At 42.1% G+C, this 12,679-nt stretch overlaps 1 protein-coding gene across 1 annotated transcript in view; it reads left to right on the forward strand.

Moving 5' to 3' along the window:
- The window catches only part of EPHX4 (epoxide hydrolase 4), a 118,070-nt gene extending 108,635 nt beyond the window's left edge, over positions 1-9,435 (forward strand). Inside the window, exon 7 of the mRNA XM_089668934.1 lies at positions 8,441-9,435. Coding sequence (XP_089525060.1) covers positions 8,441-8,675 — 235 coding nt within the window. The 3' untranslated portion in view covers positions 8,676-9,435. The remainder of the gene's footprint in view (positions 1-8,440) is intronic.
- The last annotated feature ends 3,244 nt before the right edge of the window (positions 9,436-12,679 follow it).

The following is a 12,679-nucleotide window of genomic DNA, read 5'->3' on the forward strand; positions in this document are numbered from 1 at the left end:
CCAGCAGGGGCTCCCCATCAGCTTGCTTGGATCCCTGATCCCTGATTCAGCTTTACAGTGATCCTGACAGTGGCAGTGATGTGGGCTGGACTCTAGACAGATGTCACCATTTGGAGCTTGATTCCGTACTCTTTACCCGCGATGCCTGTGAGTGCATAATTATTGCATTTTATACCCTTTTTTATTTATTAAAATTTGCTACACTATTGGTGGCTTGGCGCCTCTCCCCATTCTTTTCCTCATTAATGAATACTTACCTGCATCAATCTGTGTCTTTTATAAGTGCCTGAAGTTTGACATTAAAATATAAAGTGTCAGCAGAGAAATATAAAGGCTGCCATTGCTCACCTCTATCTAAAAATCTTAGTTGCCTGCTGTGTCTGGTTTAGGCCTCGTCACATGGGTATACTTATAGTGGTTCTAAAGGCATGAGGGTTTTTACCTTTATGTATTTTCTGCATTAAGGTAAAGAAAACCTTCCATGATCAACTCCCCCGCCCCCCTAAATACTTACCTGGCTCCTATTTAGATCCAGAGCTGTGCCCATCTGCAACAGTGCTGCTCTCTCTCCCTCTTCACACAGGACACATCCAGCCATTGGATCCTGCTGTTATCAATCAAATGCTTTGAGGAGGGAGCGGAGGGTGGGGCTGAACCGTGCTGTGTGTGTCTATGCACGCACATAGCCCAGCTCGGGAATGAACCCTCATGAGTGTCTCCATAGTACACAGCTTACTGGGAAGAGAAGAAGTGGACAGTGCCAGCGGGGGACCCCAGGAGAGAAGGTAAGGGCCACTCTGTGCAATTTCATTGTGCCAAGAATGTAAGTATAACATGTTTATTATTTATGAAACACAAACCAATCCATTAAGCTTACACTGCTGAGTGTGCAAGCAGTCCCATTCATGCCAATTGGAATGCAGCAGCTACCTGGACACAATTTGGCTGTAGAAGCTGAATTGCTCCCAATTTGAGGTCTGTGTGGGTGTGTTTAGGTGCGTGTCCCCAAACTCACACTGTCTGTATTCTGGAAAATACACCCACAACCAGGGGTGTATTTACCATGAGGAACACAAGGTGTTTGCCTAGGGCGGCATTTTTAAGGGGGGGGGCAACGCCCCCCTCCCCTGGAAGAAGGGACTCATGTAGCAGGTGACCAGGGCTGGCGCCAGGGCTGACTTTCAGGGAGAGTGGAGAGACAGGGCAGGCAGCCAGGCGAGGGGTGATCATCTGATAGCAGACAGTTGACCACAGCAGAGAGCGGGGAGAGCTCACATACACACATTGGTGAAGTGCGGGAACTCCAACACACAATATCTGCTGATCTCTCCCTGATCCTTTGCTTACACCTCCGCTGACAACCGCCCAGCTGTCACTTGTCCTCCACTTCTCTCCCCCTGGGTGATTGGTGATTTTTTGCCCCCATGGCCGCCCCATGCTCCAGCTGCACCCTACCTCCCTCTGGGTCTGCTTCCAGCGAGATCACCAAGGAGCCGGAGAGCAGACATCCAGGCACAGTACAGCTACTATGACAGGAGTTTAAGAAGAGGCTGGAGGAGTGGATCCTGGGAGCTCATCCTTCTCTATGACTGTGAGGTGAGGGTAACAATTGTACAGCATCTCTCTCTCTCTCTCTCTCTCTCTCCCTCTGTCTTTCCCTCCCTCTCAATCTCTCTTTCTCCCCCTCTCTCGATCACTCTCCCTCCCTCTCTCCTTTCCTCCCTCTCTCTCTCTCCCTCCCTCTCCTTCCCTCCCTTTCTCCCCCTCCCTCTCCTTCCCTCCCTCTCTCTCCCTCCCTCTCTCCCCCTCTCTCTCCCTCCCTCTCCCCCTCCCTATGACTCTCTCTCCTTCCCTCTCTCTGTATCTCTCCTTCTTTCCTTCTCTCTCTCCCTCTGTCTCTCTACAACTTTCTCCCTCCCTCTCCCTCCCCCCTCTCTCCCTCCCTCTCCCCCCTCTCTCCCACTGCCTCCCTCTCTCTCCTTCTCTCCCCCCCTCCCCCCCTCTCTCCCACTGCCTCCCTCTCTCTCCTCCCTCTCTCTCTCCCTCTCCCTCCTCTCTTTATTTCTCTATCCCTCTTTCTTTCTTTCTTTCTCTCTTTTTTTTTCCTCTCTCTTTTTCTCTCTCTCATTTGGGAGAAGCACAGAACACCTGTACATAACGTGCAGGCAAAACACGGCCCTCACACTGGTATATTTTACGGCCCTTGGTGAACAAGGCCTTACTCCAAATCACAAATCAGGAACAAACTTGCAGGAAATGAATATCAAGGAATAATATTGAAGCCAAAAACCTTAGCACAACAGCCATGCAACTGGCCTCTGCAGGAGAGGTCAGCAATAACAGCCTCTATGTTTCTCTTATGACAGGTGCACTTTAAAATAATGTCAGTGTGCCTGTATAAACTTGTGTTTATTGCATCTACATAAATGTTACTGTTTGTATCCCTATTATTAGACAGTGCTGTCTTTCTGAATACAGCCACACAATCAATTCTGCCTATTCTGTGCATTGGCACCTTATCTCTTGTGGAAAGAGATAGCCTCCTCTGATCCTTTACAGATACAGATCATTATTTTCCATTATTCATTTACCTTCCAAACCTGAATATGTGATCACCTCATTTCATTCTAATTATACTATCCACGTTGACCTTCAGAGGAACAGTTAGGTGTCTATGATCTGTGAAACATCTACAGCTGTTCTGAATATAGCTGGTGTAGGTTAATCATGCAGAATGGGTTGTCATTTGTTTCTTCAAAGAGAAGTGTGAGGTTTTTTTTTTTTTTTCCAAAGTACACTTACCTAGATGGATGCTGCATCTGTCCCCCGCTGGCTCTAAGGATGAGAACTCTGCGATCACATGACCGCTGAGTTGTCACAGCCTCTCTGAGCAGAGAGCAGTGATTGTCAGTCACCGCTGGCGGCTCTGCCCCCCCCCCCCGCTCATGATCGCTGGGCTATGGAGGGGGAGGGAGCAGGTTTGCTGAGAGGCTGAGCCAGGTGCTGCTCCAGGTTCTGGGGTGGACCCTGACTTTAAAGTTGGGGTCTTTCTCCAGCCTGGAACGGCTGAGTGATATGAGCCAGCAGCAGGCTTCAGTCCGCTGTAAGCTGAAAATGGGTCACGGAAAAGGGGTTCAGAACCAACTGCACTCATGTGATTCACAGAAGTACAACCAGAGCTTTGGCTGTACTTCTCCTGTAGGGTTGGTTTGACGCCATATAAATGCAGTCCGGATGCGTTTCTGTATGCGTGGTTTTGACATGTTTTTGATGTATTCCAGTGCGTTTTTGATGCGTTCCAGTTAATGTTTTCCCCTCTGTTTTTCTTCAATTTAAATAAGGATACGTGCATTTCGGTGCATTTTTAGTACTTTTAGGTGCGTTCTGGTGCATTTTTGGAGCGTTTTTGATGTGTTTTACTGCATTTCAGTACAGTTCAGTGTAGAAAAAAATGCAGCATGTTCTACTTTTTTTCTGGAAGAGAAACACACTGGAACTGATCACACTGATGTGAACTATGCCATTGGAAACCATGTAACCTACTATCAATGCATTTTTCATGCAGAAAAAAAACGCACTGGACTGCATGTGGTGTGAGCTGGCCATTAAGGTGTCTATACACAAGTTCTGCAGAGAACGCAGTGCAGAAGGGAGACAAAGTGAAATTAAGTTTGGCAGATCTGCCATAAGTCTGTAGCTTTTCCTGTATTTATCCTTTTAGGAGTAAACATTAGATCCACTTCAATGGTGGCTGCATCACAAACAGTTTCTATGAACATTATGAAATAACTCATAGAGTGGTAATAGGAGAAATCAAAACCAAACTGCTGACTTAATTAAATAGCAGGTACTAAATGGTGTCTGCACATATCTGCAGCAAGCTCACTCCCGTGATGGCCAAATGCATTCAACCTTCATATTCCTCTTGACCCATCTTTATTATGGGCAGCCTTGCTGGGCAATAGGAGTGTGTAGGAGGAAGGAATGGGGTGGGAAACCAGCACTATCAGGTCAGAACAGCCTGACATTCTGCCGTTTGTAGGGCTATTGCAGATGTATGCAAACAGCTGTAAATGCCTGTAACTGATACTGTATATGCCACAATCTGGGTTTTCTCCAATGACATTGGGGTTGATTTACAACAACTGGAGTTTACAAAATCTGGTGCAGCTCTGCAGACAAACCAATCAGCTTCCAGGTTTTTTTGTCAATGCTTAAGTGAACAAGCTTTAATAAATCAATGCCAATGTCTCTTTAAAGGACAACTTCACCTTTAGTTAAGTTGTCCTTTAACCAATTTTCAACCGCGCTATAGCCGAATGACAGCTACAGCGCTGCTATCCAGTTCTGGGAAGGTGTCATATGATGTCCTCCCAGAACTCACGCTCCCCCCATGGCATGCACCTGGCGCTGTCTGTGATCGCTGTGTCCTATGGACACAGCTGCTCACATGACAAGGTAAAAGGCCAATCACAGCAGCCTTTACCACGTGATCAGCTGTGTCCAATGACACAGCTGATCACAAAGCAAATACAGTTGGCAGTTATCAGCAGCACTTTCCTGTACTGTACAGCACTTTCCTGTAAGTACTGCCAATAACCATCAAGTGTCACAGAAGACAGCTGCACTGATAATCAGGGCACTGATTATTAGTGCCCTGATTATCAGTGCAGTCCCAAAAGTGCCCAGCAGTGGCACCCATCAGTGCCCATTAGTGCCGCCCATCAGTGCCACCTATCAGTGCCTCCCATCAGTGCTGCCAGTAAGTGTCGTTAGTCAGTGCCATCAGTCAGTGCTGCCTATTAGTGCCCATCATTGCTGCCTATCAGTGTCCATCAGTGCAGCATCATCAGTCAATTCCCACCAGTGCCGCCTTATCAGTGCAGTCTATCAGTGCCCATCAGTGATGCATATCAGTGCCCATCAGTTCTGCCTATCAAGTGCAAAAATTGAAATAATGCAGCGCTTCATATTAGGAATAAACATGACATAAGATGGAAATAAAAAGATGAATAAAAGTCTTAAGAAGTGCAACGTGGTATTCGTGATTCCTTAGATGGTTATTTGAAATGACGTGACTTCCGTGGATCATGGAAAGTGAGTATATAATGTACTAACCAGATAGCACATATTATTGTGCGTTGGAGTGAATAAGACCTACTCCGAAGGTACTCTGGAGACCGGAACTCTGCACAAAGGTGATGTCATCAGGTGGGGTAGAGTCACCAGATGTCATCCGACCAGCGCAGGTATCCTCATTCCAGTATAATGTATTATTGCCACATAAGGTGCATCGTGCGATATGGACTTGATATGGATATGAGCCCAGAGAAAAAGAAAACTCCAATAGTGTAGTATTTATTGTAACAGCAGGAGTAACAATTAAAAACAGGAATAAAATTGTGGAAGCAAGAAAGCAACTAACACTTACATCCAGATATGGTAAGGTAGCATATAGGTCATGGATCCATGTACAGGGGGGTCTCCCAGACGTGTTTCGAGTACACACTCATTATCAAAGGGATAAATACTACACTATTGGAGTTTTCTTTTTCTCTGGGCTCATTTTTTTGGAACCTGCGAGCCCCCCACCCCCCATTAAGGTGATCCATGGTAGGATACGTACACCCATGTGCATGATCCCCCTGGTGGCCGAAGTCCATATCGCACGATGCACCTTATGTGGCAATAATACATTATACTGGAATGAGGATACCTGCGCTGGTCGGATGACATCTGGTGACTCTACCCCACCTGACGACATCACCTTTGTGCAGAGTTCCGGTCTCCAGAGTACCTTCGGAGTAGGTCTTATTCACTCCAACGCACATTAATATGTGCTATCTGGTTAGTACATTATATACTCACTTTCCATGATCCACGGAAGTCACGTCATTTCAAATAACCATCTAAGGAATCACGAATACCACGTTGCACTTCTTAAGACTTTTATTCATCTTTTTATTTCCATCTTATGTCATGTTTATTCCTAATATGAAGCGCTGCATTTTTTTCAATTTTTGCACTATATACTAGAGGATTCAGGTATTTCCTTTATATGCTGGCGGCTGACTGTATACCTAACATTTTATGTTACCCTAGCGCTCGTATAGCCAACATTTTAGTTCTGCCTATCAGTGCAGCCTCATCAATGCACATCAGTGAAGGAGAAAATTTACCTGCTTGCAAAATTTTATAATAAAGAAACACTTATTTTTTTCAAATTGTTTGCTCTTTTTTTGTTTATAGTACAAAAAATTAAAAACCCAGTGGCGATTACTACCAAAAGAAAGCTCTATTTGTGTGAGAAAATGATAAAAATGTCATATGGGTACAGTGTTGCATGACTGCGCAATTGTCATTCAAAGAGCAACAGCGCTGAAAGGTGAAAATTGGCCTGGACAGGAAGGGGGTAAAAGTACCCGGTAGGCAAGTGGTTAAAATATTTTACCACCTCCTTGAGTACCACCCACCAAATATTTCCTTCCTCCCCCTTCCAATAATATTCATTGGGCAGTCCTATTCACTGCCTTTGCAAGAAAATATCCTGTCCAGGTCTTCTTCCTACTATGCGCACACCCTGCACCCTCAATTATTATAGCTCCTGTCAATCACAGCCAGTGAGCCAATGAGAAGAGGGGGGGCGGGACCAAGCCATGGCTCCATGTATGAGTTGGGGAGTGCCCAAGCTGCTTGCTGTATGGTAGCACCAAAAGGGAGGGAGGGGCCAGGAGCGCCGGTGGGGGACCCGAGAAGAGGAGGATCCGGGCTGCTCTGTGCAAAATCAGTTTACAGAACAGGTAAATATAAACATGTTTGTTATTTTTGTAAAAAAAAATGTAAACCTTTAGAATCGCTTTAATTAATTTTTAATATTCATAGCAAATTTGCCCATCCATTCCTGTCTCCTTGCTTCATTTTGTTGAGAAATCACTTTGAAAAACACCCTATAGCATTTTTGGCTGTGTCCATCTTGAGTAAGGGCAGATGATTCTTATAGCATTTGCTCCCTGAAATCTGTCTGCCCTTAGCTCAGGCATGCAAGCAGGGAGGTGTGCTTAGCTGAGAAAACCCCTCCCCCTCCTGAAAACTCCTGGGACATATGACATCATTTGCCTCGGCCTGAAAACCAGGAAGTAACTGAAGAAATGTAAAAAAAACTGTTTAACACAAGTAAATATGATATATTTTTCTATCTGTTTACTAATGTTAGCAACATAAGGATTAAAAATAGTTCATGCTGATTGAGGGAGTGAATGTTTTGCACCTTTTTTGATATATCTCCCCCAAGATCTTGAATCTTTTGTACAATGTAAGCATGGTTAACCACTTCCAGTCTGGCCCATGTATATAAATGGCCAAATGGGAACATTGCAGGAGTGGATGGCTGTTTATAAACGTCTTCTCTGGTCCCCGCCTGTGCGTGCTCCCTGGGAGCGCGAGGCACCGCGATCTGGTGCCCGCTGTGTCCTCCAAACACAGCAGAACACCGATCGCTGTACGGGACCTCTGTGTGAGATCCCGATCAAGTGATCACTGATTGGCCAATCAGTGATCTCATGAACAGTAGTAAACAAGATGTCACTTCCTGACATCATTGCTTACTATGTGTGAAATCTGTGAATGACCACAGAGGTCACATGGTACCAGGCTATTCACAACAGCCTTGTACCAATCACAGCTCTCACAGAAGAATGCAGCCAAAGAGAAGGAGAAATGATTGCTTTACAGCCTTTATGGGTGTAAAAGCAATCAGTGTAAAAAAAAAAAAATAAATCATCACCCTCCCACAAGTAGTACAGTGTCACTATGGTGACACTGTACTGCTAGGGTGACAGTATGTTAGAAAAAAACCCCATAAATAATAATATTAAAAAAAAATGTCAAAAAATGTTTTGAAAAATTATAATTTTTGGTTATAAACTAATTCAGGGCTTTTTTTTTTTTACTAAAACGATAGCTGAATACATTTTGACCAAGATTTATGAAGAAAGATTATTTATTTGCAAAATTTTATAAGAAAAACACTTTTTTTTCAAAATGTTTGGACTTTTTAATTTATATAGCAAAAAAATTTAAATCCCAGTGGTGAATAAATACCACAAAAATAAAGCTTTATCTGTCTCATAAAATGCTAAAAAATTCATATGGGTACAGTGTTGCATGACCGCGCAATTGTCATTCAAAGTGTGATAGCTCTGAAAGCTGAAAATGGGTCTGGACAGGAAGGGGGTGAAAATGTCCGGACATGAAGTGGTTAATCTAAGGATTTGATTGTATTACATTGACATATTACATAATATAACAGAATATATAGCTTTGTGTGCTTTTAAAGAATCAAACTTTGTATGTAACAGAATGAAAATTAGGAAAGCTTTATGAGGATCTGTATTTGGAAAGAAAATCACAATCCCACCTATTTCTCTTTTTCTCAATAAAGCTGCCTCCCTTTGAAACACCACCAGGTGACCATGCCAACTCTCCTGCTGTGGGGTGAAAACGATGCATTTGTTGAAGTGGAGATGGCCGAACTGACCAGAATCTACGTGAAGAATTATTTCCAGTTATCAGTGCTGTCACAGGCCAGCCATTGGCTTCAGCAAGATCAGCCAGAACTGGTCAACAACTTAATATGGACCTTTCTAGAGGAGGAGAGGTTTCGAACAAAGGACTGATTTCAGGCACTGTTATTTGTATAAGGATAGAAAATAAAGGTCTAATTTTGCTTTTTAACCTCTTTCCTGATATTATAAAATCCATCTAACAGGAAGCTGGTTAACAATAAGAAAAACAGCAATTATCAAACAAAGGGCCATATTTAGCTTGTCTCAGTGAACATGGTAAATATACTGTGTCTCTTATAATGTCACTGTGTATTATAAACAAGAGCGGATTGTCCCGTAAGCTGTGTCAATTGTTAATGCCAGTCTGAATTGTAGTGTTATATTTTGCACATGCACATGCCTTAACATCTCTAAGTTTACACTGTACAACAAACAAAAAGTCATGGAAGTCTATGATATGTCGTGTTCTTTAAAATTGTTGTGTGGTGCCTTGTAGAACTTTTTAAAATGACAATACAGGGGTGCCATTGGCCAGCTGGTCATATGGATATAATTTTATTTTTATTTTTTTACTGCGTTTTGTAACATCACTGAAGTGTTGTCACTAGATAAAATGACTTGTTTTGATGCTGAGTCTTTGTACTGGATTTAGTGATGGTGGTACTGTTCGTGTTCCTGCTTTGTCCTTGTTCAATAGGAGGATGTGAAAGTCAAAATGTTTTTATTTCATCCTAATAGCTAGCACAATGTAAACTATAACACAATCCTTGCGAGTTTTGGATCAGTTACTTGAAAGAGGCTCTTCTATATAAATAAGAAAATCGTTTACCGGCAAATCAATTTAATGAAATAAAATTATTTTATATGAGAACTAATGACATTAAATTCTTAATCATGTAAAATGACAGCATTCAAATTTACAAATCGCTTCTTTTAACTTTTCAAAGACACACCTTAAAGAATATGGGCATTTTCACTGAAAGCGCGCAATCATTTTTTGGTCCTTCTGCTCTGACCCACATGGAAGAAAATATATTTGAAATATATTTTTAAACATATTCTTCCCAAATATATTGCCATATATTTGAAATACTACAATTTTGGTCATATTCAATATATTTCAAAATATATTTCAATATATAAATATATATACACACATACATATATACTGCATGTTGAAATGCGTTTTTATTACAAAATATATGAAGAATATTTTTAAAAATACATTTCAAATATATTGTATGTCTTTAAAAATACAAATCTACATTTTTGGAATGCCATAACAAATATATGTAAAAATATATGTTAAAATTAGTTTTTTATATGTTAAAAAAATCTGAAGAATATATTTTTAAAAAGTATATATTCTTCAGATTTTTTTTGACATATAAAAAAAGACATTTTAACATATATTTTAACATATATCTGTAAATGCATTCCAAAAATGTAGATTTGTATTTTTTAAGACATACAGTATATTTGAAATGTATTTTCAAAAATATTTTTCATATAACTTGTAATAAAAATGCATTTCAACATGCAGTATATATATATATATATATATATATATATATATATATATATACTGAATATGGCCAAAATTTTAATATTTCAAATATATGGCAATATATTTGGGAAGAATATTTTTAAAATATATTTTAAATATATTTTCCTTCCATATGGGAAACTATCACACACTCTCCTCCCATACATCCCTACTTACCAGGATCCATCACACCCGGTCTTCAGAGATTGTTTGCAAAGGCCGCGGGCAACAGATCTTGGCAATGTGGTTCAGTGGAGGGGAGGGAGGGTGAGCGATTTAGGTCAGGGCACAAGGGCAAAAAGAAAGAATCAGTGCACTTTGTTTAAAAGTGCACTTATTATTTAAAGTGCAACACAACCCAAAATTGTTTACTTGGCTTTGGGTTGACACCAGTGAGCTTAATCACCAGTCAGTTTATTATCTCTTTTAAAGTGGCAAGATTTCCCTACAGTAGTTTGTGCATTTACTCCCTTCCAGAATATTTAGATGGACATTAAGGAAGAGGCAGTAAAATGCAAGATCTGCTCAAATTGCCTGGACTCTTTTTCCTTTATAAAACTCCTATTGTAAGTAGATGTAAAATGTACAGTACCTGTAAAAAAAAAGTTAGATTTATACTGCTGTCCTCTGTGACATCACTGCCCCGCTGTCCACTGCATCCAATAAGAAAACTCTTTGCATTCTTTGAGTGTTCACTGAATGGCCCTGGGCTGAGCAAGCGACTTCCTGTGTTCACTCTGCAGTAAGGCAGTCATTTGGCACAGGACGTGGACATTAGTTGTAGCAGTGATGCCCACTCCAGTGATTTCAATATTCCACAGGGTTTGACCAGGTATGGCACATCAAACTTACATTTGTTCCAAATAGGGATAGGGAAGGGACTGTAAAACAAACAACAAAAGGGGCCAGACAATGACCAGGGGAGCATGTACCAAAGCAAAAACAATTCTTTATAATTATGTTTGATGGGGAGCAGTGATTTTAGTAATGCCTAAAAGGCAACATTCTTAGAAAGCATCATTAAAAATGCTTTAACATGCTTGGAGGGTGCTCTGACCCTAGATGAATCCCTGTGACATTGTCGATCAAATATAGTAATGTCCATATTTGCTCAATGACATCACTCAGAAGATTCCACTTCATTTGCAGGCATGGAGTTGTCTGACCAGGAGAGGATCATGTTGGCAATTGAAAGGATTTTTTTTCTGGCAGGGTGGCAAATGTGATTGCCTGATTTGCATCATTGGACGAGGTGATTGATGATGGAAGTACATTGTGGGACACTTTTTGGGTTTTTTTATTTTTGAATAAAGGACTTGCCAAAAGTGTTTGTGTTTATTTACAATTTCTTGTGAATAATTAGTGGTATTACGAACACCTTAAGGAAGCCATTGCTGGACCGAAACTTGGCTGGTTCAGCAGGGACTGGCTGAATTTCAATCCATGTGTGACCACTGCAGTTGAACAGAAGTCAATCTATCGATTGACTTCTGGTCAACCACTCTGTCGGATGAAAGCCACTCAATCAGCAGCTGCAGTCAATGGCTGGAGACGCCCCCCCCTGTCAGAATACAATAGCGATGCGAGGAAGATTCCTCTGTCCACCTCGAATGTGTGGATGGGGGAATCAGTTCCGTTTTTTAGTTCAGCCCCCCGGCTGAACAAAATAGACTGAACCATGCATGGCCGGCTTTACTTATTCACATGGGCGGGGAGCATCTGAGGGCCCCCGTCTTGTTAAGGTGGCTCCAGGATTCTAATAAGCCCCCACGGACCCCCACAACCACCAGACAAGGGATGTGGGGAGGAGGCCCTTGTCCTCATCAACATGGGGGCAAGGTGCTTTGCCGAGGTAACCCTCCATGTTGAGAACAACTAGCCTGGTATGATTCAGGAAGGGGAGGGGCACATGCTCTTCCCCATCTTTCCTGGTCTTCTAGGTTGCATGCTTGGAATAAGAGTCTGGTATTGATATGTGGGGGACCCTCTGTTTTCTTCTTGATTTCTGCAAGGGCCCCCCTTCCCCCTTAAAATCCAGGGATTCTCAGCCAGCAAATGCATGATGCTGGCACCTGGAAATTCCTTAATAAACATTGACAGTGTAAGAAAGAAGCTGTCATATATAGTAGTGGGAAAACCCGCAAAATCCAGTCTCAACCTGATCCCTAGTGCTGAGCACCACCCACGAGGGGCTGAGCACCACCCACAAAGGGCTGGTCCTATGCTCCATACACTGTATAAATCCAAAAGAAAAGACAGGCTGCAATATGAAATAAAATTCAAACACTGGAGTTTTATTCATCTGATCTACAAATAAGCCCAGACTTGTGGATGAAACATGTCAGGGGAGAAGGTCTCAGGCTGGGATTCTCTGTTAATGTTTCTTGAATAAGTAAATTTACCAGTGCCTGCATTTTCTTCATAGTGCAGACAGTCATTCCTTTGTATTTGTACATTAGAACTGAGTGTGGGAGAGGGAAGGGCAGCACTAGGTGTCCAGTTAGGTGTGCTGCATGCAAGTTCACTGACAGGTACAATGCTGAGAGAAAGTGAGAGAATAAAGAAGAGC

The sequence above is a fragment of the Staurois parvus genome, unplaced genomic scaffold (assembly GCF_062004578.1).
Source record: "Staurois parvus isolate SC_StPar_1 unplaced genomic scaffold, SC_StPar_1.0 ptg000066l, whole genome shotgun sequence".
NCBI classification, from domain to species: Eukaryota; Metazoa; Chordata; class Amphibia; order Anura; family Ranidae; genus Staurois; species Staurois parvus.